The 27561-nt window shown below is 51.3% G+C and overlaps 1 protein-coding gene across 2 annotated transcripts in view; it reads left to right on the forward strand.

Annotated features, from left to right (window-relative positions):
- SEPTIN5 (septin 5) overlaps positions 1-27544 on the forward strand; it is a 44420-nt gene extending 16876 nt beyond the window's left edge. The window contains exons 1-11 of one of the 2 annotated variants that reach the window (XM_005147745.3): positions 11889-12212; positions 16658-16754; positions 17263-17349; positions 17902-18025; positions 18198-18332; positions 18988-19105; positions 19422-19523; positions 20410-20506; positions 21746-21881; positions 23757-23859; positions 24198-27544. In XM_005147745.3, coding sequence (XP_005147802.2) covers positions 12123-12212; positions 16658-16754; positions 17263-17349; positions 17902-18025; positions 18198-18332; positions 18988-19105; positions 19422-19523; positions 20410-20506; positions 21746-21881; positions 23757-23859; positions 24198-24254 — 1146 coding nt within the window. In that variant the 5' untranslated portion in view covers positions 11889-12122 and the 3' untranslated portion in view covers positions 24255-27544. Of the gene's footprint in view, positions 1-11888; positions 12213-16657; positions 16755-17262; positions 17350-17901; positions 18026-18197; positions 18333-18987; positions 19106-19421; positions 19524-20409; positions 20507-21745; positions 21882-23756; positions 23860-24197 lie in introns of those variants that run through there. The other variant, XM_034068244.1, reaches the window with a different exon arrangement.
- The last annotated feature ends 17 nt before the right edge of the window (positions 27545-27561 follow it).

Genomic DNA, 27561 nt, shown 5'->3' on the forward strand with positions numbered 1-27561 from the left:
AGATGCTGGGTTGTGGCAAGCTATGGGTGGGAAAATAAAAGCAGTGTTTTCTCATGGCCCTGTGGCTGTGGAGGAGACTCCCAGTAGGTGGTAGGCAGTATAGGAGGGGATAAGTTCACTGGAGGAATTTGCTTGTCCCTTGGCCTCATCACAGGTGGTATCAAGACTCTTGCTTGAAGATAAATTCCCTCCAACCACTGCTAAATAAGGAGAGTTTAACCATTCATGGGATCTAGCAGGAGTTCCTCCAGCCCTCCTACCCCTCTTCCTGGTTCGACTGAGAGCAGGGACTGCAAACAGATCCCACCATGTCTGTGTCACAATAAGGACAAGAGTTTACACTCCCATTTTCCTCCTTCCTGCTTCAGAGTTGTCTCCATAGTGGTACATAATGGAACAATCTGAAAGTGCATGGACAAGGAGGGATTTTGCACAGAAACGTGTTTTCTGTCCTTTCTGCTCAGCATCCCACAGCTTTGCCCACAACAGAGGAGTCAGTGGCAGGTGACTGTGGCTGCCTGGGTGATGCAGGAGCTCTGCCATGTCTGTGAGAAGGGGTTTAGGTCATCGAAGCCCCAAGAGAGGCTTATGTTGCTGTCAGTAGTGAAAAACACACAGTGCCAGTGCTCACTGCTTGGCAGGGCTCAAGACCTTGGCAGTCCCCTGCCATTTGCAGCCTCCTGTGTGTGAGCTCCAGCCTCATCCCAGAAAGGGGCTATTGAGCCCTGCCTGTTGTTCAAGTCAGGAGGGCACAATAAAGATGATGTGTCCAGGCAGCAGCCTGGAAAGGGCTTGTGTGTCGGAAACAAAGGAGCCTTTGCGCCAGGCGCTGCCTTTGGTGGGAGGTTTGTCAGCTCTGGAGCTGGGATGCTAATGTGGGGTGCTGTGCCCAGCTCCACTGCACTGCTCAGGGACTCCCCCCAGTTCAGAGCTAACCAGCAGGCTGGTGGCAGAGGTGCTGGTTCTTCCTTGTTTGTGAGAGGTCTTTGCAGCAGGTCCTGCTTGCCTGAGCATGGCTGTGCCCAATGGGCTGCAGGACTCTCCTGGCCCCTCAAGTCCCAGTATTCAGCAGCCAGGCTGTTCTGTGCAGTGTGTGTGGCCTGAAGCTGTGTGTGTACAGGCTGTGTGTATGCCCTGCAATGTGTGTGAGTCCCCAGGATTGCCTCAGGGTGCCTGGGACAGGGCTGTAATGGACCAGGATAGCAATGTCGCTATAACTGGGGCTCTGAAGGGAAGTGTCTCCTGGAGAAGTTCAGAGCTGAGTAGGACTGCTTGTCAATATATAACAGCAAGGCAAAGGCAAACTGGAGAAGTGAGGGCAGATCCTATGCTTGCACTGTTACACTAGATGTGCTTGTTACAGGGTGGTATGCTGTAGAGAAAGCTCTCTTTTCTGGTGTTTGAGAATGGACTTGAGGTCTGGCCACTCGCCCATCTCTGGTTGCAGCATCCGTGCCATGGTGGTGTAGAATCGAGCGTGGCCGTGCTTCAGGAGGTGCCTGATGGGTGATTCAGAGCTGCCATCTCCAGGCATTGTGGCTGGTGGTGGGGTAAGCAAAACCACAGACAGGCTGAGGAGCTGGTAATGGGATTGAGGCAGTAGGATAGGATCATGTTGGGAATCCCCTCTGTGAAGCTGTGTAGGATGCTGTAGGCTTTTGCTTTTGTGTCAGTTCTGTCCAGCTGGTTGTTACTACTGCAGTATCATAGTGTGCTGTTGCATTTTGTTCATGGTATGTCCTGATATTTCATACTTTCTCACCAAAGAGCACCGAGAGTTCTATAGGAAAACGTAGTTCAGCTCCCTCCAAGCAAGACTATTTTGTTGGGAAGGAAAGGAGAAACTATTGCATCTTCTGTTGCTCTGCCGTGGTTGTGAATCCACTATAGGCACCAGCTCTTACAAAGGGAGTTGTTGAGGGGAACTGCAGGGCCCAGGGAGCAGGCTGGGGGGAGCATAATGTCTCTTCTGCCTCTGAAAAAGTGTGTGCTCAGAGAGGAAGCAGCAGCCACAGGAAAACGGTAGTTGCTGAACTCAAACTGCCAAAGATTAAGCAATCTGTTTCAAGCAATGAAACCTTCTGTTGAGCAAGAGGACTGCTCTCCCTCCCAAGGCAGGTATGACCTGTAAAACAAGGTGGTAGAGTCCTGCAGCTCAGCTGCCAGGCAGGGCCAATGCTTCCTTAGCCCTCCCCACACAAGGTGTTCCCTGTTCTTTATCCCTTTCCTCCTGCTACTGTTTTCAGAAGCCACCTGGACACTCCCATGCTGCTGTTTTGATGTTCAGTGTCTGCTCCGTACTCTTGTGCAGGCTAGGACTGTGCAGACACTGCTGATACATCATGCCCCTTTTTGGGGCAGGTGGGTACATGGTTGCCCCAAGCACTGTGTACATAAAAATGAATACATGAAAAAGGTGTCTAGGTAAGGATTTCTCTGCACAGTGTGATCTCTACAGGACCCTGATCTAGAAAGAAAGAAAATAAAAAGGAAGGAAACAAAGCCTGGTAGATGTTAATTTTGGGGTCCTGGCTTATCACTGGCAAATTCCTTTTGGCTTTGTAGAGGACAGACCAAGAGATGTGGGAACAGCTTAGTCAACCCCTCCTTTGCTGTGCTGCCATGCAGAGCAGTTAAGTCAGTGAACTTGTGATGTCTGTTGGGAGCAAGTTCTCTGTGCCTGTAGGGAAGTGGCCTGTGATGGAGCTTGATAGCAAAACCAAAGTGGGAGGGCTGCTGTGCCTCCCAGGTGTGTACTTTGCACAGAAGGGAAGTACTAGGCTGCTTTGGAGAGGTGAATTCAGGCTGTGTCTGTCCCAGCAGCTGCTGTTCAGTCTCTGTGTGCTCAGGAGAGCAAAGTCTCTCTGGAGTCCTTTGCTCTGTAGCTGCTCCTGTAAGCCAGCACTTAAGTGGAAACAGATGGCATCATCTCAGTGGTTAGCAGGAATCTCTCACTGCTGCAAAACTGCTAATGAAGTTTGGGACTGGACTGAAGCAGCCCAAGGCTGTGGCACTGGCAGGGTGTGCTGGCTCTATGCTGGGCTGCCTCTTACTGCCTCTCTGTTGCAAGAGCACTGCAATTGCAGAGCCAATCTCGCAGGCCAGCAAGCTGTGGTGTTACCTGTAGCAGCCTCAGGCAGGGTGTTCATCTGGGTACCAGAGGACCATTAGGACCTGTCAGTGTCCACCTATCTTGGTAAATAGCCTGTATTTATAATCACTCCTTGCTTTGTGTTCCAGACCTTGCATTTCACACCTGCATTGTGGAAGGGCATGGGTAGCTCTCTGGTATCCAGCACAATCTCTGTTAAGACTGAGACAGATATTTCTCGATCCAAGAAGATCTTTTGGTGTGTTTCACTGTAAATTCAGACTGACTATTCTAGGTTTTTCCCTACAGGTCAGCATCTCTGATAAGGAGAAGCACCATTCAGTAGTTTCTGACTATTACTCTTCAGCTTGGAAGAAATGTTATTTAAATTCCTTTTGACAGCACCTTTTGATTTAGATATTCTGTGACTTCAAGTTTTCTTCCATCATCACAGCATTTAACAAAATGCGAATCTCCAGTCATGCTGCAGGGCATAGAGAAGTGGTGAGCTGTGCAGCAGAGGTGTAACCAGACTTGGTGTTTGCTGGAGCAAGTAGATGAGGGAAGATGGGGGAGAAGGGCATTGGAGAGCATCTCTTGTTTCCCTTTTTGATCATTCTGATGACATCCTCCCCAGCCACGGCGTTGGTGTCTGCACTGGCAGGGTACAAGAAGCCAGTATGAATGCTCCATCCAGTGCTTGGTGGGCAGCCAGCAGTGGGCTGACATGGATCTGGGAGCACAGAGAGCCAGTAGCAAGCTCATGAAATCCAGAAGTCTTCAAAGTCCCATTCATTTGGGGTAGGTGGCAGTCTGGGTTTTACAGCCATGTGGAGAGTCAAACTACACAGCCCAGGCTGGGATGTGGAGCTGCTGGAGGTCTTGGTGGAGGGATGTGAGACCTGCAGTGCTCTGCCTGGGCTCAGGACATTGCCTGTGGAGAGCACAGAGTGTTACAGGGTACAAGAGGTCCGAATTGACAGATCAACTCTGAAAACCTCAGTCTGAACATTTGTGAGGGGTATCTGCAGGGGAGCTGTAAATCCCAGCAGGATAACTCCTGCTCTGCTGTCCTCTGTCAGGTGGAGATGGTGTGTGTGTGTCTCTGCAGGTCCAGGGGATGCTTTCGCCACCATCAAAGGCTTCAGGTACCAGTACTGCTTCCAAGAAAGCCACTGCTTAGTGGCAGGGAGAAGGACAGACATCTTGTATGCTCAGTGGGGATCTGTGTGTATACTTCATCTGGGCACACACTCCTTCCCTTCTGTGGGAGCTCTGAGAGACAGCTCTTTGATTTACCTCAATTTCATCGTTGCCCCATCTCTTCCTCAGGTGTCCTGCAGGAGAGCACCATGGTCTGTTTCTGAGAGCATCTCACACCATTGCTGATAGGCTTTTTTAGCCCCTACCCTCAAGGAGTGCTTTGCACCATGGCTCATAAATTGAGGTGTGCTGCAACCCCAATCCAGCTGATTACATATTCCTGATCATTAGTTAATTGCTTCCAATTGCCAGGAACATAGCACTCATTTTAATCACACACATCAGCTGTGTTACTTGGGGAGAGGGTGCAGGATGCAAGTGTGTTTGCCAGCCTGAAAAGGGCAAATGCTTCTGCAGCTCCAGCTGTTGCGCAGTTCCCTCTGCTGTTTATATTGAACCAAGAGCAACATCCAGGGGAGGAAGGGAGCAGAATTTCCCTGACTAATGTTGCTGGATTGTGCAGGGCTGCGGGGGAGCTGCCAGCCAGAGAAACCATCAGGAGGAGAAAGGAAATGGAAAGGGAATTTAATTATCCATCTGCAAAGACAGACACTAGTCCTGACGCAGAGCCCAGCCCTGGGCAGACTGACGTGGGCAGGGAGGTTTACACAGACCTGGTTGTATGGCAAAGTTGGAAAACAGGCTCCCAGGGGTCCCCTTTGGGATAGCAGATGGTTGAGTGCTCATCATGGGGAGCCAGGTGAGGCTTGGAGGCTACATAGCTGTGTTTACCAGGGACTCTGCCTTGTGCTGGGCTCCAAGGGGCAGCACTTTGCAGCTGGGTATGGCTGTGTCCTGTCTTGGTGAAGAATGGGCAGAGCTGTGCAGGTGCAAATGGAGGAGGGTAATTTCTTGGCACCCTCAGCATGCTCCTCTTAGTCAGGTGGGATGGTGGTGCAAGCCCAAGGGCAAAGGAAGGAAGGTGGAAGCCCCTGTGCACATGTGTCATACTTAGCTGGTACCACTGTGCTTTGTGGTACTGCAGTGTCAGTGCTGGGGCAGCTGAGAACAGGGAGGGAGGGTAACAAACTGGAGCTGGGGGATCTGAGCACTGGATGGAGACCTGCAGGACATCCCTTAGGAAGGAGGTGCTTCTACCTCCTTGTCATGGAAAGCAGCAATCTGTCTGGCCTTGAAGGGTGCAGTCTTCAGAGCTTATTCCTTATACAGACTAGCTTTCCACTCCTTGGGTGCCTCCCAGGACTGGAGGCTGCTTTAGAGAGCTGCATTTTTCCCCTTAAGTAGTGGAATTAAAAATGAGCTGGTGAGCTAAGAGTGGGCTTATTCTCTTCTCTTGTGGGCATCAGCTGCTCCTAAAGTTATGTTAATTGTAGCTGGGAGGTGGGGAGCTGGCCCAAGACTGTTGGCTTTCCTTCTCCCAACATTGTTTTCAGGAGCCTCCTGGGAGCACAGCAGGATTAAGAAAAACCTCCTCACAGAGCTGGGATTATCTGTGAGATGGCATGCTGAGGATGAACCAAGAGTATCCCTGTTTGGGTGGAGCATCCCTTGTCCAGCCTTATTTGTCCACTGCCTTGCTGTTTGCAGATGTGGTGCCCCAGCCTGGACTATCTCCCAGCAAAACCCTTGGACCAGGCGTGTCTCACAATGCTCAGAGGCCATGATGTCCTCTCCAGTTCAGGATTCATCCTCTATGGTAGACAGGCCTGATCCTGCATCCCTTACTCACATGAGCAGTCGTCTCTATTTCAAAGGGACTACTCGGTGAGTAAGGATGGCAGGACTGGGACCACTACCTATAACTTTAAAGTGGACCTTCTGTAGGATCCTGTCCCCAAACCTCTTTTTGTTCATGTATGTTAATGTGTATCAGGAGCTTCCAAAACTGCTGATGCTCTTGTCATTTGGATGGAGAACCTGAGAGCTGGAGAAGCAGTGCTCTTCCATTTCATCATTATTTTCCATCCTGTCCCACCAAATTGCTCCCAGTCCAGCCAGCTTCTGTGCCATGGAGCCGTATGTGCCTGTTTGTGTCCCAATCATTCCTGTTCCTGGCTTCTCGAGACTGGCAGGGCTCTGCCTTGCCTCTCTGGTTTTCCCAGCTGTGGCTTTGAGATGAGAGGCAGCAAATCTGTTTAAGCCTGATTTGTGCTGCAAAGCAGGAGGTGAAGCAGGAGGAATGATGAGCAGTGCAGACCTTCCTGCACCGCCTGGCTTCTCCTCCTGTCTGAAGAGGCTAAATTTGGAAACCTCTGTCCTTTGCTAAGGTTTCGAAAGCGTTTGCCGTTGGAGTGCCAGTGCCTGTGACCCTGGGTGAGGCAGCAGCACCAAGGGTTGCAGGTTTGATCTGCGAATTGATCCCTCTCTGGCCCTGCTCAAGGGAAGCCGCCGTGGGAGCTGCGGGTCCCTGTTCCTGCTGTTCTGCGGACAGCTTCTCCCTCGCGTGGAACGAGCCGGTACCGCACCAGGGAAGGGCTGGCTGGAAGCGGCTCCTGCGCTGCTCTGGAGAGGGGAGCAAGCAGGCGCTTTGTGGAAGAGCTCCAGGCAGCCCCATGTCTGCCCTCTTGGATACAATTTGCAGTGGAGCTGGGTGTGACAAGAGCTGTGGACTTCCTCCAGAGGGAGTTTAAAAGAGCAAGAGGCAATTTATGGTCGTTGGTCCTTTTTCAGAGCTGGAAGTGGAGGCATCACGTGGGTTGCTCAGTGCTTGAGGGAAGCATGAGGTACTTCAAGTGGAAGCAGGGAGCACAAATACCTCTAAGATGGAATTTGCTGGGTTTCTGGAGGGATTATGTGACAAAGCAGCAGTGACCTTAGAGCGGAAATTAAAGCTTGACCTGTGGCGTAGGTAAAAGCAAAACCAGGAGATCTGGTTGCTGATTGCGCTTTGTGGCACTGTACGTACAGGAGATTAGTGCAGTGCTTTGGGTTTTCTGTGTTTGTGCTCTGGTATCTTGCTTTTATCTGAGCATCAAAGGATGAAGCCTGGCTTAAGTGTTAGGGTTTGATGCTCCCCATAACCACTTACAGAGAGCCTTGCTTGTAAGTTCAAGGTTAAATAAATCATCAGAGTTCAGACCAGCAAGGCATTTTCCCTTGGGTCAGCTCCGCAGGAGCCTCAGGGTGAGTGTGCAGCTTTACTGGTGATGAAGCAGCAAAGTCAAAACCTTGTGATACCTGTAAGATCCCTCAGTCAGCACTGGTTTTCCATGGAGTGGGAGAGGAAGTGGCAGGAAGAGGAGGTGGGAACTGAGCCATGAAAGGTCCTGGCTGTGGACCCACAAAGAAGACACCTGCAGCTTCTCAGCCTCCATTGCCATGGTCCAAGCTGGGGATGTATTTACTGTACTGCTGCTCCCATCTGACTTGAGCAACTGAACTGCCTTTCTCATCCTGGTAGAAAACAGACAGGAACCAAATATCCCTTCAATAGGGAACTCTGAAAATAGCTTTGTATGCTTCAGAGGAAAAGACCATAAATGCTGTTGTGGTGTGATGATGCTGATCCTGCTGAGCCATGGATGTACAGAGCTTCACCAGTTGTCTGTGCAGGACAGGCTGGTTAGGTGCATCCCTCATGGGACCCTGTTTCCTGACTCTGTGCTGCTCAACACTGCATGGATCAAGCCAAAGACTTTCCTTCCATGACACACTTCTGGTTGTTCACCAAGGATGGAGCCTGTGCACTGCAGTCTTTAGAACATAGCATCTCTGTGAGAAAACGGCCCCCCTGAGGGTGAGTGACCTCTCATCTGAGCTGGCTGGGGCTCTGTCTCCCTCCACGGTGCTGTTTCCCCTCACTCCCCTTCCCCTGGATGCTCTCTGGTTGATGTGAGGGGAGAACTTTTCACACCTGGAGCTGGATGTAGTTTCCATTCGTATTGCTGCTTATAGCAATAGAGTGGAAGAGCCAAGTGGCTTGAGCTTACAGTGAGCTCACATACCATCAGTATTGGCAGTGTATTTTAGAGGGCATAAGATGTGTCTGTGCCCCTGTCTGATGGATGCCTCAGTCTGTATCCCTCTGGGCATCCCAGGAGGCTGAGCATCTTGGCTAAGGGCATGCCAAAGGGTGAGTGTGGAAGCTGCTGAGATGAAAGCGCCTTTGATGGGAGCAGAGGGCTGTGGGGAGGAAGGTGTGCAGGGCTGTGGTTGTTGTGGCTGGAGCCTGGCCAGGATGCTGTTATTTTAGCCAAGGCCAGAATTTCCTCTCCCTGCCCCCATCTCTGATCTGTGCTGATGTCTCTGTGCTCATCCTTGTGTTGGTTTTGCTCCTGGCATGTCAAGTTAGCAGCCACCTCTCCCCACCATACTGAGCTCCCTGTGGCTGATCTCTGCCCATCCCTGCTGCCAGGTCCTAAGCACTGGGTGTTTTTCTTAACTGGGTGTATTGCTTCCAGCTCCAATGACTGTGCAATAGCACAGCCCTGTGTCTGCCTTCAGTTAGCGCTGCTGCTGAAGCACAGCTCCTTGTTCTTTGTTCCCTGGGCTGGTGTGTGGAGTGAGCATGGGTGTTTGTCCCCCCTGCCCTCACAAGGCTGATGTGCTGCTCTCTGGAAGCATTTTGACACTCCAGCCAGCTGCCCAGGAGTGAATTTTGCCTTCTGTGGGTTTACATCTAAACCCACAATTAATGTGTTTTCTCTCGTCTTCTTAGAACCATCTTCAATACTGCAGGCTAGAAATCCGCTCTAATAAAGGGAAAAGTAGGACATTGCTCTGTTGCTGCTAGTGCACAGCCACAGCTCTACCTACACGTGCTACAGCCCCTGCCCTGAGCAGCCCTGTGGCTGTGCTTGTCCCAGATGGCTTCAAGGAGCTAAAGAAGAGAGATGCTGCAGAAGGGTGGGTGCATGGCTTAGCTCTGCCCTGGCCTTGTTGTTAATGAGCAAGTGCTCAACGTGGCAGCACCATGCAGGACCCAGACAGTGCTTGTTGATTATTTTTTTTGTCTTTCTCTTCTACTGTCACAGTTTGACAAAGAAGAGCTGGTCCATGAGGTGGGGATGGGTTTGGTGCACCCAAACGCCTGCATTTCCCTTGCTGAGTGCTGGGCAGGTTGGGGCCAGGCTCTGACAATTAGAAATTTGGATTCTGCTGCCAGCTTAACCCCTGAGCTGCTGCTGCTGGCACCTGCCTAGAGATGAGGTTGGAGGTGCCCGTGGCCCACTGGCTCAAGGAAGATTTGCCCTAGATCCTGAAAGGGTAAAGACATGTATTTCCCTGCTGAGCTGTGCTGCACAACACGAGGTATCCTGTGTGCTACTTTTCCTTTTGGAAGCATATCATACATCAGATCTCTTGTTGGAGGGTTTACACTGGGCTTTTCCAGGGGCTGTATGGAAACTGTGAAGCAGGCAATTAGAAAGGATAGGACCAAAATAAGATTGGCTTGGTTGTCTTTTGGAAGTTCACACACAGACCAGCCTGAGCCAACAGCTCTGGGAGTGCCATGCAGTACATCTGAGGGACACATCTGTCCCCTCCTTTCCCATCATTTCTGGTTGGGTGACTCTAGGTAGGAGGAGAGCCAAGATGAGCATTGTTGTGAGAGGCAGAGGAGGCTGATTCTAAGAGTAGCTCCCTGTTCTCTCTGCACTGTCAGCATGGCTCCTGTGGCCATAAACAACACTGTGGTTTTGTCACAACCAAATTGCTGTTGACTTCATCTGTGATCCCAGCTCAGAAGAATGCTCTCATTTTGTGCAGTGGGCTCGTGGGGTCACAACATGTCTCCATGTGCCCTTGGAAGATGCTTGTGGTTGGTGGCAATGTGGCCTGTGGTCCTAAGACAAGGGTTTACCAAGCCATGTGGATTCGTGGGGATTGGAGAGGGCAGTTTGCTTGCAGCCATTGTGGTTTGTGGCATGGAAGGTCTGGTGAAACCTCTGTGTTACTTCAAGTAAGTTTGGATGCATCTTTGGTGTGCCACAAAGTGCTCTTACTGCCCACTGCAGTCATGCATAAGCTGCAGACCCCAGCAGTGGAGTCTTCTAGTCAGGAAAGCAAGGATTAGGTATTTTGCACCTAGGAAGAAGAAAAACAGTGTAATGAGCATGGTGTGACCTGCCGCTGGGCTGGGAGGCTGATGCAGGGTTATTGGCTCCCTAAGGAATGGAGCAATGCTGCAAAGCAGGGGCAGAGCTGACAAACATGGACATGTTCTGAGAGGTGGCAATTCCTGCCACCTGGCTGTCAGCCCAGGCCTTCTGTTTGGCTGTCACATGCAGAAACAGTTGGGAACAAAACCCAATGGGTGTAATTTAAAGGATGCTGCTGGCAGAGCAGGGTGGTTTGGAAAAAGGCTGCTTGCATGCGATGTGACAGCTGCTGTATGGTAGGAGGTTTCCTGCTCTGGGAGTGTGTTCCAGTTCTCCTACATTTACTTTTCTCAGTCTTTAGGACCTTATGCCTGCAACTTCTGAGGTCTCCTTCCCTCAACTTGCAGCATTGGTAAAACACTGTTCTTTTTTGTTTGCTTTTCTTTGTTGGTTTTTTTTTTCAGCATGTGGTGTGTTTCTAAACCTTTTTTGCTCTCACACTTCAGGCCATTGGAGACCTTGCTGTAACTTGGTACCTTATAGCAGAACCTGGTGTAAGGCATGCTTGGGGTGCTTGGTTGTGGCCCAACAGTGACCAGCACAGGCCCTGCTGGTCAGCTGCTCTGTGGAGCCGTTGCTGGAGACCTGTGCTTCCTAGGGAAGCAGCGGGAGCTCTGGGAAGTGAGGGAGGAGCGTGGCTGCAGTGTGCATCCTTCCTCATCTATGAGCAGAAAGCTGCTCAGGAACCCGTGTGGCAAGTGTCAGGTTCCTCCAGCACCACCAGTGTTGTCATCTTACGTGGCTTTATTATAGGTGTTGTGATAGTAACCCCCCAGTTCCTGGAATCATATGATAATATGAAGTAAGCAGCTGTTGTCTGTTCCATATAAATTCCTGTTCAGTCTCTGTGGCTGCATAGAAAAGCTGGAAAGCAGGTCTTGCATGTAGGTTCAGAACCCAGACTTGTGATTTGAATGACTTTTCTGTGCATGCTGGGTTGCTGCTGGGCTGTGTTCTTATGCTTAACAAATACACAGATAGTTATTTTGAAATGTCTTCAAAGCTTAAATGGTTGCTCTAAGGTTCAGAACACATCTCCTGCTACTCCAATTGGATTTAGAGATGAGGCTGTAATAGAGCCTGGACTAGACAACAGATGGCCCAGTGCCATGTGGAGGCAGATCCATGTCAAGAAGGGCTGGGATCTGGGGACTCAATATGGACCCTGCTTTTTGGGAGCTTTCTGGACCCTTCAGACCCTTCCACGGAGCTGGAAGCAGCACGTTTGTGTTGAGAGCAGGTTTCTTTGCAGCAAACCTTTGTCCTGTATCAGGATATCCGAGACCTCCTCCAGCTGCATCGGCCCATCTGACAAAAGGAGTCAGGCTGATGGCTGCGGCAGCATCCGGTGCATGCAGAACCCGTCCGCGGCACACTGTCAGAGCGAGAGGCATTGGCTCTGGCCTGCGGCCGGTGGCTTTTGTCCTGTCCTTGCTGGCAGGCTCCTCCCGCAGCACAGGCGGAGGCAGGAAATCCCGGGCAGCTGCCGTGGGAGTCCGCTCTCCTCTCCGGGCTTCGCCTCGGCTCTCCTCTGCTCCTGGCCTCGCTGGGCCGCCGCGCCGAGGCGAGCTGAGCCAGCCCGGCGTGTGTGTGCAGGCGCAGGCGGGGGGGCTGCCGCATGGATATAGGGAAGGCTGGGAGGGAACACATGGGTTGGGTTTTTTTCCCTTGGCTGCCGGTGGCTGTCCGTCCTGCCGGCCGCGGGGATGGATTCGATCATTATTCAGGAGCGCTTAGTGGAGCGGCTGCTTTCTCCCCGGACGCAGGCACAGCGAAGCCACCCAGCCAAGCTGAAGGTACAGGGATGTATTTATAGCACTGTGCGAGCCAGGGAGCAGCAGGGACGGGGGGGGACCGGGGGGGGGGGACGGGGATGGTGCCCGAAAAGATGTGTGCAGCACAAGATGAGACCTCTGAGGAGCAGAGGAGCAGAAAAACGCTGGTAAGGGAGAGGTGGTGGGGACAGAAAGGAGGGGAGCAGCTCCTGCGGGAGCAGGGCAGAAGGGGTGTTGGACAGCTGGGAGATGTGCGACATAGTTCTGTGTGTCATATTATCTGACACCGTGATTCCTTGTCTGTGTGCTGGCGTCCGGGGGGGTCAAGGCAGGAGTTAGTGCTGCGTGTGTGCCCAAACGCGGGCTGGTTTGCATTATCGTGTTGTGCTTTGCTAGCTGGTTTCCTATGCTGGTGGGCGAGTGGCTTTGCTGATACTCTTGCGCTGAGCCCAGGCCCGAGGTAGCAGATGGACGCCAGACATGCCCCATGGCCTGCTTGTGTTGTGAATTTAAGCAGCTTTCTGGCAATGAGAGGAAGTGAAGGGTCTGCCTGTTCTCTGGGGCTGGGCTGTGCTGGTTCGTGCAGATGCGGATGTGGCGGCTGTGCCTGGCCAGAGAGGAACAAACAGCTGGAGGAAGGGCCGGCTGGGAGGGAGGTGGACAGCTTGTGCTGGAGGCTGTGACATTTGAGAGGGCTTCCCCCCGAAGGATCCCAGCACAAGGTCCATCATTTCTGGGGTTTGCTGCAGACCTGGGGAAGGGCCTGTTCTTCAGATTTTCTGTGGTCCCATGGTGTTTAATTTTAGCCCTTTTGAATATACCCAGCAAGGCCCCATTTATCCGCAGGCTGAATGATGAAGTCACACAAGATCTGGATGGGTTTAAACAGCACATTCACGAGAGAGCTGAGGAGGGAATTGGGAAAGACAGGAGTGATGGAGGCTGTGCTGTGTACCCTGCCTTGGAGATACAGACAGCCCTGTAGATACCTCAGTACCAGGGATGGCTTCTTCTTTGTTCAAGAGATCCCAAATATTTTTACCCTCAACAGGAAAAGGACGTGAACCCACTAGTGCTTTGTTCCTTAGCTTGAACTTCCAGAAAGAGCACTGCCTGTCAGGGAGCCTTGTCCACTTCAGCTAGGTAGCAAAGGATGCGAGGACATGGTGTGTTGCTGTGGTGTCCAGTGGACCAACAAGCACGTGCCACGGGAGGGTACAGATGTGTTTTGCTTGTCCTGAGGTGCTTTGGTTTGTGACAGGGCCCCAAAGGTCAGCCACATCTCTTGCTAGCCACCCCTGTGGTGCATGGGGCATGTTCCCAGGGGAGCGGGAGCAGCACACCAGTGGGAACAAAGACAGCACGTGGAGGAGGCAGTGGGGAGAGGGGCTCCTTGTGCCAGAGCTGCTGGCTTGGCTGACAGCTGGGGCTGGCAAGGGAAGCACAGTGCAGAGACCGGCTGTCCAAGCCTGTGTCAGCTTGATGGAGCTGGCTCATTAGGGTCAGGAGCATGAGGAGGGCGCTGTGGTGTCTCCAGGAACTCCCTCAGTACAAGTCTCTCATCATGTAGTTAATGTATTTTAATGTACTTTAGCTTTCACAACCCAGAAATCTTCCTGCCGCCTTCAGCAACCCTCACAGCAGGGCTCTGCAGCAGGTTCATGGCTGGGGACAGGGCTTTACCAGTGGCTCTGGTACCTCCCACTGTGAGGGAAGCTCTTGAGCCCAGCACTGACCTGCCTCACTGGGAAGGGAAATGACCGCATGAGTCATGGGTAGAGAGCAGGGTCCTGCACCACCCGGGATTTGCTCATTTCAGATGTGATTCCACCAAGCTATGGGGAGGTACCCAGAGGTACAGTAAATCCATGCTTTCTTGGTTGGTCTGAACAGAAATGAGAGATCAGGTTCAGCCAGTTACACTTGGCTGGAGCAAGTGGGGTTGCACCAGAGCTTGGTTCCCCGGTATCTCCATTGTCAGCCCTTAGTCATCCAGGTTAGAAAACAAAGAAAGTATGAGAAACACACCCCAAGCTCCAGCTGCAGTTCACTAGTACTATTCCCTGTGTCAAGTCACTGGATAGAGCAGGTGATCATTGCCTTTCCAGTGCCTGCTATAGTATGTGGGAGGTCACTTCCTGCTCTGCCTAAAGCTTGGTGCTATGAGAAGTGCAAGGGGAAGGATGTTGTATATTTGTGTCACCTGCTGGGCAGCACTGGTCCTTGCAGTGTGAGGCACAGGCTTGTTACATGTACATGTTGGGCTGGAAATAATCTTTTTCTCTTGTCTTCTTGATCCTGCCATTATCACAGTTCTCACCTCATGTTTACCCTTTACTGAGCCTTTTGGGTGGCAGTTCAGTGTCCCTCAGGCAGGCATTGCTTTGCTGCATGCAGCTTCTCAGAGCTGCCATTGCTTTCACCTTGGGTCTCACTGCTGCTCACTGCACCACTGCTTTAGGTTGCCAGCATCTTTGGGCCATGATGACCATCAGCCATGTCTGTCCTGTCTGAGTGGGCAGATCCAGAGCAGCCATAAATTGGAAGGAGGAGACTGTGTCCTCCCTGCTCAATGTCCCCACTGGGACTTTGCTGTTTGCAGGGCTGAGGATGCCCAAGGATGCTCACACGTGTGGACATGCAGCCAGAGGCTGTAAAGGGCTGCTCAGGTGCTGCGCTGTTCACATGCAGTATGGAAATAGGTGCCTCAAACATGACATGCTGGATTGTGATTTGCATTTCTTTGAGTGTGTGCCCCAGGAATGGAGATAAACAGAGAAACAGAGGTCTTCCCTACTGTGCCTGGAGAGCCAGTGTCAGCTGTAGGGTGAGGAGAGCCGTGTGCTTGAAGGTATCCATGGCCAGGTGGTGGCTGAGGCTGATTTTGAGGAACTCCTGGCTCTGTGGATTTGCCTGTAGGGTGAACCCCAGGGGTATGTTCATTTTCAGTGATGCTGAAAAGCAGTCTGTGATGTCCAAAGCTCAGGCATTTGTGAATGGCTGCTTCCCCTTGGGTCTAGTTTGGAAAGTATATGAGAAGGGAAGTGTTTGCCAGGGTAGGTGTGCACCTCCCTCAGCAATAGGGCCTGGGGAGGGAATGCACTGCAGTGGGGGTGTGGGCTGTGAAAGACCGGGACCAGGGGTGCTCAGGTGGATGGATGAGTCCATCGTTACCCACATCCACCTGAGCTGTGAGCAGCAGGCTGTGTGCTGAGCCCAGGCTGAGGGCAGTACCTGGAGCAGATCTGTGAATCCACAGATGAGCTGTGTTCACCTTTCAGGATGTACCCTGCACAAGCCTAGGACATATGTACCCTAGGGCATAGCCCAGGCTGTGTGTGCTCCTGGCTGTGGGATGCATGCCATGTGCTTGTAAAACATCTTTGGTCATGTCACTCCTTGTGTGCACTTAGCGTGCTTGTACACAATGTGTGCCACGCTTGTGGGGTGGCTGTGGCTGTTATGGTGCAAGAGTGCTCAGTGACAGGAGGTTGTGTTTTGGGGGTTGATTATACAGTAGGCAATGCTCCAGTAATACTGTATGTAATACCCTCAACAAAAGCATCTCACCTGTGTTATCAATACTTCTTCATATTCCCACTTCCCATGCTCCTTCTCTTCAGAAATAACACTAGAGATTATTCAGGATTTCCTCTTACTCAGCCAGGAGTGGCTGTGACACAGCAAGAAATAATCCTCTTTCAGGTCAAGCCAAAGCCAAGCCACAGTGCCTCCAGACACGGCTCAGGACACCACAAGCCCTGGAGTGCTAATTACAGAGAGCTCTCCATCGTGTCCTGCACACACCTCTGGAGGGAGAGGTACAAAAATGACTCTGAAAGACCTGGGGAGAAGTGACACTTGGTGACCCTGCTGCGAAGGGAGCCTGTGACTGTGCAGGAGGAGCAGAGAGTTAGGAAGGCTGTGTGTCAGTAGCAGCCCCAGATGTGCTCTCTGGTTGGAAGGTTGTGAATGCTCTCAGGGAGGTTGTGAATGCTCCATCCCTGGCAGTGTTCAAGGCCAGATTGGACAGAGACTCGAGTGACATGGTTTAGTGTGAGGTGTCCCTGCCCATGGCAGTGGGGTTGGAACTGGACGATCTTAAGGTCCTTTCCAACCCTAACTATTCTATGATTCTATGAATGGTGAGAATGTGCCTTTTGTCTTGTGCTCTCTGTGCTGGGAGGCTGCTGTGAACTGCTGTGTTGGAGGTGAGAGCAGTCAAGCAAGGACTGTGGCTGGGAGGAGATGGCCCTCCATGTCTATCTGTAGGAAGGGCAGAAGTCCCTGAGCATAGAGGAGATGTGTGCCCTGCCCTGCACCGCTGCCAGGACAGGGACCAACCTCTCCTCCAGCCCTTGGCTCTGCCTCAGGAGCTTTTTGAGTCCAGCTCCCTGTTGCTGTGTGAGGCTCGAGCAGGGGGAGTGGCACACCCTGACCTGTTCCCATCCACCTCTGCCCTGCAGGACCATGAGAAGCAATATGTGGGCTTTGCCACCCTGCCAAACCAGGTCCACCGGAAATCTGTGAAGAAAGGTTTCGACTTCACCCTGATGGTTGCAGGTAAGGCTGTGTGTCAATGTGGCTGATCCATGTGATGGATGCATGGAGGTGAGACCAGCTCTCCTCACTTCCCTTAGGTACTCCCTTAGCACCTGAATCCTCTCCTGCTTCTGTTCTGGTCCTTGTCTCAGACCTTGCTTTGATCCCCAGCCTTTGTAGCAGTTCCCCCAGGAGGAATGGGCCCCTCCTGACCCACTCGAGCAAGCTTCTCTAACAGAGTGGCTGATCTGGGTGGCGAAGGCAGAGTCAGCCAGGGTCCAAGGGAAAGGAAGGGAGGTGGGGAGGATGGAGGAGTTGGGAGATGACGTTTGTACAAGGATTGAGACATCTTGCAGCAAAAGGCCTCCCACTGCTTGAAAAATTTAATGCTGATAAACAGCTTGTGACAGCTCATCTCTCACTTCCTCTGGCTCAGGATTCAAAGCCTTGTTCAGAGTTTGATTTGTAAGTCAATTAGTGGGTCATGTTGCTTGCTTCTCCCTCCTCCCCTTTGCACTCTGTCAATTAGGAGAGTCGGGTCTGGGCAAATCCACTCTGGTGAATAGCCTGTTCCTGACAGACCTCTACAAAGACAGAAAGCTCCTCAATGCAGAAGGTAAGCTGGGGACAAATGGGGTGAATGTTCTTGTGCCTAGAGATCTGGACTGTCTTAAGGAATAGGGCTTTGGTTCCTGTAGCAGCTACAGGCTTGGCTGGATTCCAGCCCTGTGGTTTGTTGCTGCCTTGCTCTCCTTTACTGGCTACAGGGACACTAGCGTTTGAGCAAAAGGGATTTGGCTGTAGGGCCCTTCTGTCCTACATGTGGAAGATGAGGCTGCAGAGCAGCCTTAGTCCTTTGGGTTGAGATGTTGATATTTGTCTTCTGATCTTGGGTGCTGGAGTGTGGTAGGGATTCCCCTTCCCAAATGACTGGACAAGATGTTCAGAACAGCTGGGCTACAAGCTCTTCAGAGCTGTATCTTCGCAGTCTGTCTGCCTGCTGCTGGCCTCCCATAGTACCACTCCCTTGAGGCTCCTTAGAGGATGATCAGGGTGAAACCCATGTTACTCTGTGCTCAGTGATAAGGAAGGAGCTGGATTGTTGTGGGTATGAGTGGGGATCCTCACCATTACTGCCTGGCTTTAACTCGTATATTCCTGTTCAAAGAGAGAATCAACCAGACAGTGGAGATCGTCAAGCACACGGTGGACATTGAGGAGAAGGGTGTCAAGCTGAAGCTGACCATAGTGGACACACCAGGCTTTGGAGATGCTGTTAACAACACTGAGTGGTGAGCAGGCCACTGTTGCCTTCCTCCTAGTCCTTGGTCACATCTGTTTTCTGTGGGTGCTTCACAGGAAGGGGGGTCTGGAAGCAGAAAGAGGATGATGCTGCCTTATAGCACCTAGGAGACACTGTCCTGTTAAACACATGATTTTTTTTTATTGAATTGCCCATCCCAGCTGGAAGCCCATCACCGACTACATTGACCAGCAGTTTGAGCAGTATTTCCGTGATGAGAGTGGCCTGAACCGCAAGAACATCCAGGACAACCGAGTGCATTGCTGCCTTTACTTCATCTCGCCCTTCGGGCACGGGTGAGAGCCTCCACTCCAGGGCCAGGGTATAACTCAACCCAGAGGGAAGACCCTTGTGCCTAGGATTGCCCTATAGCAGCTTGTATGTTGGTAGGGCTGTTGGTACAGAGCAGCTGTTTGGATGCTCTCCCTTAGCTGAGCATAACACCACCTCCCTCCCTGTTACTGGCATGACTGACTGCCTGTGATCAGGCAGAGCGGATCTCCCCCAGGCTTTACAGCCTGTTTTGGAAATCAGGAGAAATAACAGCACACAGATGTATCTTCCTATCTAGCTAAGCCTGACTGATGGGTCAGAAAGGGAATTTTAAGCTGCCTTCAGTTCCTTCCCCTTGCTGGCTCCTGTGCCAGCCTGGAGCGGCTGGAGGGGCCATCTTGCAGCACAGGGCAGCAGGAAGAAGTCTCTAGACTGTGGTCTGAGCAGTATTTAGCTTGGAACAGAGCAAATACCTGGCCTGTGTCTGAGACATTCAGTAGCTAAAATCCGAGACAGCTTTCCTGAGGATACAGCTCTGCTGAGGGCTGTCCCTGTGCTGCTGCAGGCTCTTGTGGCAGCGCTGTCCTTTTCCCTTCATGCTGGATGGGTGGGAGAGGCTGGAAAAGAAGCTGCTCAGTGTGTCCTTGCTAATAGTGTCCTGCCTCAACTCTGCTGCAGACTGAGGCCTGTGGATGTTGAGTTCATGAAGGCTCTGCATGAGAAGGTCAACATTGTGCCCCTGATTGCCAAAGCTGACTGCCTGATCCCCTCTGAGATCCGGAAGCTAAAAGAGAGGGTGAGATGCTCTTTCTCTACAGGATTATACCTGAGGGGGTGGGGACATACATATATATATGTATGTATGTATATGTATAGTGTGTGTGTGTGTGCATATGTGTATACATGCACAGTACCTGTAAATCTGATTGCAGGAGTGCTCTGCTGTGAGAAGGGAACTGGTGTCTTCAGAGAGACCAGCTCTGTAGAAACTTCAAATCCTGTCACCGTCTGTAGGCTATAGCAAAACCATGGTAGCACAAGCAGGGAATAAACCCAGCATTTCTGTATTGCTCAGTGTTGTGTCCTTTTGGCTTTGTCTTGCATGGACACAGATCCGGGAAGAGATTGACAAATTTGGCATTAAAGTGTACCAGTTTCCTGAGTGTGACTCTGATGAAGATGAAGAGTTCAAACAGCAAGACAAAGAGCTGAAGGTAAGGAACCTGCTCAGCAGGGTCTGGGAAGTCAGGCTCATGGGTATGTAGGTTGCTCCAGAAGGAGCCAGAGCTGCCTCATGTGTGCCAAAGCCCTGTGCTACCAATACCCAAAAGACAGCCTACGTTGGCTCACATGGTAGATAGCATGAAGGAGGTGCTGATGTCCTTGCTGTGAAGTCAAGAGTGTCATAAAGACCTGGCAGTTCTGCTCTCCCACCAAACAGTGTTATTCTTTCCCCAGTCTACCTCAGCTTGTGTTTAAGATGAAGGCTGTATTGTGCAGTATTTGCAAACACCTATTTCTGAGTGATTCCTTGAGAAAGGAGGGGTGATTTTTGAGTGATGAGACACCACTGTGACACATTGGTTACATGGGGGGAGACAACATGATCATATAGACCTGTCTGGAGGTGCCAGCAGCCCAGGCCTGAGCCTCTCCCAGGCTGAGCCAGCCCTGTGTGTGCATTCATTATGGCCTTGCTTCTCCTGTCAGAGAGGTGCAATGGGCTTTGGCTTTCTTCTGAGCAGAGAGGAGCAAGCCTGTACATCCCTGCCTGGACAAGCTCTTGGCCTACATTGTCCCATTTGCTTGGTGTCCCAGCCTCTCTACTCTGGCTTCCTTGTAGAGGAAAAGGGATGCAGGCACCAGCAGAGACACAGCTTCCCTCAGGACAGCTGAGAAGAGGTTGGGCTGGGAGATCCCAGTGCTGTAGGCTTTTCTCTGCAACTGGATTGTGGTGCCCTGTACTGTGGCACGTGTGGATGTCCCTGTAGGGTTAGGCCTTTCCAGCACCTGCCTCCTTACTCCTGAGTTTAAACCCTTGGAGAGGGATCTGCAGGCAGCCCTGGGCTGAGCTGGGCTCAGCAGTGCCTCTCATTCCAGGAGAGCGCTCCCTTTGCTGTCATCGGCAGTAACACCGTGGTGGAGGCGAAAGGCCAGCGGGTCCGTGGACGGCTGTACCCTTGGGGTATTGTGGAAGGTAAGCATGTGGAACCTGGGAGGGGGCAGGTAGGGGTAGGGGAAGGACAGGCAGGCACTTACAATGGATGGCATGGGAGAGCTTTACACGGCCGTGACTGACTGTGACACCTTTGGCACATGGCAGGGAACAAGGCATGGTAGAGACAGAGGCACTGGGACTGGCTCAGGAGGTCTGTTACTGGGGGTGCAGCAGATGCCCTGCCTCTGAAGCCATGACAGACTGAAGAAGAGAGGCTCCAGTGTGAATGGGAGAATGCTTGGCCTTTAATGCAGTAGGTTAGGGCTTTTTATCAAGGGGGGGTGACTGGGCATTGCCAGTGTAGTTTCTGGGGTGAAGCCACTGCCCTCAGTCAAACTGAATCAGAAACCTTCCTGCAGTCCATGCTTTGCTGCTGGTCCTGTATGTGCTGGAATTGCTGGGCTGGAGGCTGTGCTTGTGCACAGTGTGTTTGTCTCTAACTTTCTTCCTTTCTAAAGGGATTTCATGAGGCCCATAGGCAGAATAACCCTGGAATGTCGTTTGCTGCTGTTGCTGACTCCCCCATGCTGGTGCATTGCTTTAAGCTCCTGCAGCCTTAGATCCCAAAAGCTTGTGTGTGCACTTGTGGGCTGATGCTCACTGCTTGAGCTGCCCAGCCGCTGGCTCTGTTCTCTCACTGGCTCCAGGGGGAGCTGTGCCTGTAGGAGTGCCGACATTTGTCAGGGAGATCAACTTTGTGAGAACCTGGGCCTGACACAGCGGCTTCCTCCAGTCCCTGCAGAGAGGCAAATGGACATCACCACAGCAGGCACACAGCTACTGAACACAGCACTGCCCTGCGGAGTCCTGCAGTGCTGCCTGGAGCCTACAGGGGCCTTTATGTCAGTCTGAAAGTCTGAGATGAGCAGTTTGCCACCACACCAATGGCTGTGCTCATTGTGGTTATAACAGTGACATCCCATGTACCTGGGAGCAGCATCCTCCAGGGCTTTCTGCATGTGCTTAATACTCTTACCCAGAAAAAGTCCTGGGAGCACAGTGACTCGAGCAGCCTGGCCTCAGCATTGAGAAGCTCAGAGCATCATCAAGGCCAGATGCAGGGCCAGGGGGAGAGCCCCCAGGCAGTGGCAGAGGATAAGAAATGAGCCCTGGGGGGGGATTTTAGTCCAGCCTGGGTGCTAGGAGGTGAGAAGGGTCTCCCTGGAAAGGGCTGCTGAGGTGTGACATTCAAGCACTCTCCCATTGTTGCTTCCACAGTGGAAAACCAGGCACACTGCGACTTTGTGAAGCTGCGGAACATGCTGATCCGGACACATATGCATGACTTGAAGGACGTCACTTGCGATGTCCACTATGAGAACTATCGAGCTCAGTGCATCCAGCAAATGACCAGGTGGGTCCCCATAGCTTCATCCAGAGGTGGCAGGGGTGTCTCACTGCAGAGCTGAGGTTGCTCTCACCACAGCCTGTTCATCTGGAGGCTCAGCATCTGCTGGGGACATGCTGGGCTGCAGTCTGGGGATTGGCACTAAGGGCTAAAAGAGCAAATCCAAGCATGTCTGTCCCAGCCTGAACCCATGGTGGGGATGCTCTGAGAATCCATGTTCCTGTCTGAGGGTTCCTCATGTAGATCTGAGAAACAGGCCTGGAGATTATTTTTAAGAGCTGTTCCTAGCTCTGGGTGAAATAAACCCAGCCTAATGAAAGAGGGGATAAATCGTTTCTCTGGTGGGTGATGGCTGCATGCATTGCCAGAGAGGAAGGCATTCTGCAGTGTGTGGTTGTGTCCAAATCACAGCATGACCCTTGGGATGCTGTTGTTTCTAACACAACAGAGTCCAGGCAATTAGCAAGACTCTTAACACACCTCCAAAGATGTCTCTGTGTTGTCTTCCCATTGCATTTGATCCTCTGTGGTTTCAGTCACAATAATCAGAAAATAGAGAACGCTCACAGGCTTCTAATTTGAAACATCTTAATTCTTTTTCCTTCTTCCCTCCATGACTGCAATACTGGTGACACATTTTAGGTTTAGTAGGTCTTGGCTCATTTGTTGTAAACCATCCCCTTCACTTCCTGCCTGAACTGGCTGGGTAGCTCTGTGCTGCCACGTTGCAGACATGGCTGCACTTCACCAAGGAGCAGTCCTGCATGTGTGCAAACGTAGGTTGGCGCATTCTGTTCACACACAGTGTATCTCAGCACTATTGCATAGCAGAGGAGCCTGTCTTTTTCGACGTTGAGAATAGGGAGTCCAAAAATAACTGTGTTAAATGCTAGAGATCTGAGAGGAGTGTCACAGCTGCTGTTTAGGTAGGCTGTGTATCTATTAAAAGAAGAGCATGATGAAAAAGCAGTTATCAGCTTAAGAAAAGGTTGTTTGGTGACATTTCTCACTGCATGGCTAGTTCCTTGCCAGTGAACAGGTCTCATAAAATCAGACCGTGGCTGCTTCTAGCAGTAGGATAAGGGTCCTCTAGAGAGATGTTCTGGGAAGAGATCCCGAGCTCTAGGACTGGAATTGACTCACTAATGAGCCAATGGTGACTCCAAGTGGTGAACGCCTGCAAGTGGCATTTTGAATTTCCAGTTTTAGCACAGGCATCTTCGGTCATTACCACCCTGTCCTCTGACTTTTGTAAGCAAGTCGCCTCCTTCCTCTGTTCCCAGCCTGCACTGATGGGCACCCCAGCCCCCATCACAGTGCTGCTGTGCCATGCCTGTCGTGTCTCATGTCTACCACCTCCTGAATGTGAAGGCGGGCTTTGTTATCAAGACTTGCAGCAATTAAACTGCTCCTCTGGTTTTATTTCCCTGGAAAGTAAAGAACCATGGTGAGCATGTGGTGCCTTAGGGATGCTCGTAGTATGTATCAATGCTGCATAGGCACATGCCCATATGAGCCAAAAGAGACCAGTTAAATTGTCTGTAGAAGTCTCTGCTAAGCTCGCCAGTGCTATGAAAGGTGGTCAGAAACATCAGCCCTTTCTGTGTTTGCTCTCAGCGTGAGCCTGGTTTGGATTTTCCCTGTTAGCTACCCACAAGCTTCATCTTGAAAACTTTAATTGGCTTTGGTCTTGTTGTGCATCTGAGTGCATCCCACACCTCTGGGCTAGATTGCCCCACAGGCTCTCCACTTGGCTGGGTGCATGCTGCTGCGTTGCTGGCAGGTCTGCTGTTGTGAGTGACAGCCATCATGTGGGAACACCAAAGCCAGCCAGCCTGAACCATAACTGACTGCATTTCTCCCTTCTCTCCATCTCTATAGCAAGCTGACTCAGGACAACAGGATAGAAAGCCCGATTCCTATCCTGCCTCTCCCAACACCAGACACTGAGACAGAGAAGCTGATCAAAATGAAGGATGAGGAGGTGAGAGCCATTTCTGCCTTGGTCTCTTCGGTGTTGGAGTTGGAATATGAGGACTTTCTCCAGGATTTCTGCATTGAGGCTGTCCTGGGGCTTCTCACTCCTGCCTCCCAGCATTATGGGCTCCTGATGTGGAGGACAGGGTGTGAAAGCTGCAGCTTCCTCTGTCAGGGAAAGATGGCTCCATTCCACCCCAGATACAGATGCCTCTATGCTCAGGCAGGGGTTAATACTACCTGAGGGATCCCTTTTTCAGCTCCAAGGGACTGTGCCCAGTGCAGGTGACTGTCTTCAGGCCACAGCAGATCTCTTTTTGACTATCTCTTTTGTGTCTCATGCAGTTACGGCGGATGCAAGAGATGCTGCAGAAGATGCAGCAGCAGATGCAGGATCAATGAGAGGCAGGCACTCGGAGGGCAGAGGGAATTCCCCAGTGACCATCTGAGGCCTGGCAAGAGCTGTGGACGTTTAGAAAAGGTTTCCTGTTGTATAGAGACTTGTGGGCAAGAGCTGCACCCGCACCCTCTAATTTATTAGCAGCAGTGCTGGCTTTGTGGTCAGCTGGATTGTGGAGGAGGCTGTTCACTTAACAGTTTACTGATGCGTATTTCTTTTTTAATAATTATTCTTTCTTTTTTTTTATTTTTAAAGAAAATAGCCTGGGAAGTCTCTAAGACATCCCCAAAAAATTAAAAAAGAAAAGAAAAAGATGCCCATTTCCCATGTACTAATCTCTTGTTTGGGAATGCTCTGGTATTTAAAGTCCTGGTTTCTCTGGTGTACGAACTTGACTATCTGTGTCAATGCACGTAAATGTTTACTCCCAACTGAGGTGCGGTGCCCCCTTCCCCATTCCCCTTGTCTGGGGCCAGCACAAGCATTGTAAAGGCAGCTGTACCCTCCTGTGAGTTTGACCTGTGCTGATTGGGCTCCTCAGCCTGAGGCCAGCTGTGGCCCAGAGAGCTGGGTCTGGGGGTTTCTCTGTGCACTGACCTGCTCAAGGGTCCTGATGGTTGCCTGGTTTCCTGCCTGGGTTTTTTGTTTAGTTGGTTGGGTTTAGTTTTCCTGTCAAAAAACTCTGGGACCTTTGCACTGAGTGGTGAGGGACTGAGTCTCTTGAGGTCAGTTAGAAGAAAACATCTTCTATTGCTCTCAGTTTTGTCTTTTCTGGCAAAGAGGACGAGTTGTTGACTGCTGCCTGCAAGGAGGAGATGATGTGAATGAGCATTTTCCCAGCCATGGTTTCCTCTCATGGCAGGCTGGAGGTGTTAGTAGAGGAATCCCAGAGTCCTGCAGTTGCTAGCTGGGTGAGGTTTAGCTCAGGTTATCCAGCTGCAGTGTGTCTGGAGTATCTGTTCTGAAAAGCACTGTGGCAGCCAGAACACTTGGTTGGGACTGCTTAGGAAGGGATAGAAACCCTATGGCTGAAATCCATCCCTGAATGCAGAGCTGGGCCCTAGCTACAGGCTTTGAGGTCCTACAGGTGCAGTCCTTAGCTGCTGCTGAGAAAAGGACCAGTTTTTGTAGACTTGTTCCAGAGATCTGCAAGCTGCCTGCCCAGGCAGGTGTGGGATCAGCATGTGCAGGAGTGTCACTGCATGGGGCTGAGCACAGCCCAGCAGACTTGGCACTTGCTCCCATGCCCTTCCCCTGGGTTTCAGCCTTTCTCCCCCTCCCTGGTCCGAGGCTTTTCCTGTCTCAGTGCTGGGAAGGCTGGTGGATCTGCTGGGCAGAGATAAGAGTACTTGTTGGCCAGCAGCTTCTGTCCTGTTCTTGCTTCCTGCAGTATTTTTAACTTTAGTCCAACCAGAGCAGAGCCCTGGGGTGTGATGGAGCTGACAGGGCAGGTCTCACACTGCTGTGCTTGTAGGGCATCAGGAAGAGAAACACACTTGGCTCTTGTCTCTGACTCCAGGGAGTGCTACCGTGGGCTGGACCCTTCAGCTCCTCTGGCTCCCAGCCGGATTCCTCTGTCTCCTTTCCCCTTTTCTATTTGTTCCTCCATCGCTGACTCCCCAGTAGATCTACCTGGGTAGGAAGCACAGTGTTGGCCAGGAATGGCTAGACCCTGAATTATGTTATTAGGCATTGCAGGGCTTGTCCAGGTGGCGAGTAGGTTGGCTGGTTCCAGTTATTCACTGTACAGAGCCCCTGCTTACCCTGAACATGGGCTGTAGGGGCAGGGTGGAGGCCCTGGAACAGGGTGGAAGGACGAAGCAAGGGTGGAAGCCCCTTAGCAGAAATGTACAAGCTGGGCAAGAGCAGTGTCCAACAATTATAGTTTTTTTCTTTCATTTTCCCCTATATTTGGCTCATAAGCAACAGTGGCAGTGCCAGCCTAGGAGAGGGGAAGGGCTCAGCTTGTCTTCAATAATATGCAAGACCAAGGTGCTTAAGGAGGAAATACACCCTTTCTTTGTACAATGTGCTTACTTGAGCAGGGGAGCAGCCTGAAAGAGGAGCTGTCTCCATGTTCCTCTTTCAAACAGATTAATTCCTGGAGAACAAAGGAGACCTTTACCTTCTAAAGTATAGACATAGAGGAGCTGACAGCTTTTATTCTGGGCTGTGTGCAGAAGTGCTGTATGCTGGTGAGAGCACTGGGTACACTGATCACAGACAAGCAGGATTGCTGAGGATCTGTTCCTCTGGGTGAGGAAGTCTCCATCAGCTCAGTGCACATGGCTCCTATGTCAAGTTAATAGACACAAGTCAGTCCCCTACAGTGAGCTGAAGCCTTTGGCTACCAGCTGATAAAGGTTGTTCAACTTGTCCACAAAATGTGGAAAGGCACTAGAGATGGCTTCTGCAGAGGGGCAATGGTACTGGTGAAATCATGTCTCCATGCAGGAGGTTCCCTGCACAGAGTACCAGTTTGGGGCTGCCTGGAACAGGATTAGAGACTGACTTTGGGGTACCAGGGCTTCCAACTCTGACCTAAAAGGTGGCATCTCTTTATTAAAGGAGGAATGTTTTGTACTACAGCATTGAGCTGCACAGTAAGTGGAGAAGAGACTCCTGAGCAAATGTAGCTTGGCCATTTGGCTCTGGCAGTGAGAAGTGTGGATAGCAAAGCAATTTAACACCTCCCCTCACACAACCCTCCACAGCCTCATATGCAACCCCTGTACCTTCAGGCACATTCCCATGTCTCTGCCAAGCTTTGCCCTGCTGAGTGAGTCGCTGCAGGGCTGGTGTCCTGCTCTGCAGAGCTATCCCAGGCTGCAGCTGGGGCTGTACAACATCTCAGACCTTGTGCCTGGCTGGGAATGGAGCCATGGCACGAACTCCTTGTGTGCCGCTGCCTGTGTCCTGCCTGTGCAGTCCTTGCTGCCTTCCTGCATGCCTCCCCCCAGCGAAGGAGGGGATCCCCACTCTATGTGCTTTGCTCGTGCTTTCGCAGGCGTTCCCTGCTCCTCCTCACAAACTCTTGCTGTGTTTTAACTCTGGCTTGCTCCTGCCACGCATTTTCCCCACCCCTTGCTCCACTCCTAGGCTCTTTGTTTCCTGTTCATCTGTTGGGTTATTATAATATATATTTTTTTGTAAATTTCTGTTTGAACATTTTGTCATTGTGAAAAAAGAAAAACAAAACCTTTTAAACCATATCCATTTTATTAAATGATGATGATTATTATTATTAATGTTTACTACCTGAATTGATCAGTGAAATAAATACATTCAAAAACAACAACCTCTTTGTGT

The sequence above is a fragment of the Melopsittacus undulatus genome, chromosome 12 (assembly GCF_012275295.1).
Source record: "Melopsittacus undulatus isolate bMelUnd1 chromosome 12, bMelUnd1.mat.Z, whole genome shotgun sequence".
In the NCBI taxonomy this organism is placed as follows: Eukaryota; Metazoa; Chordata; class Aves; order Psittaciformes; family Psittaculidae; genus Melopsittacus; species Melopsittacus undulatus.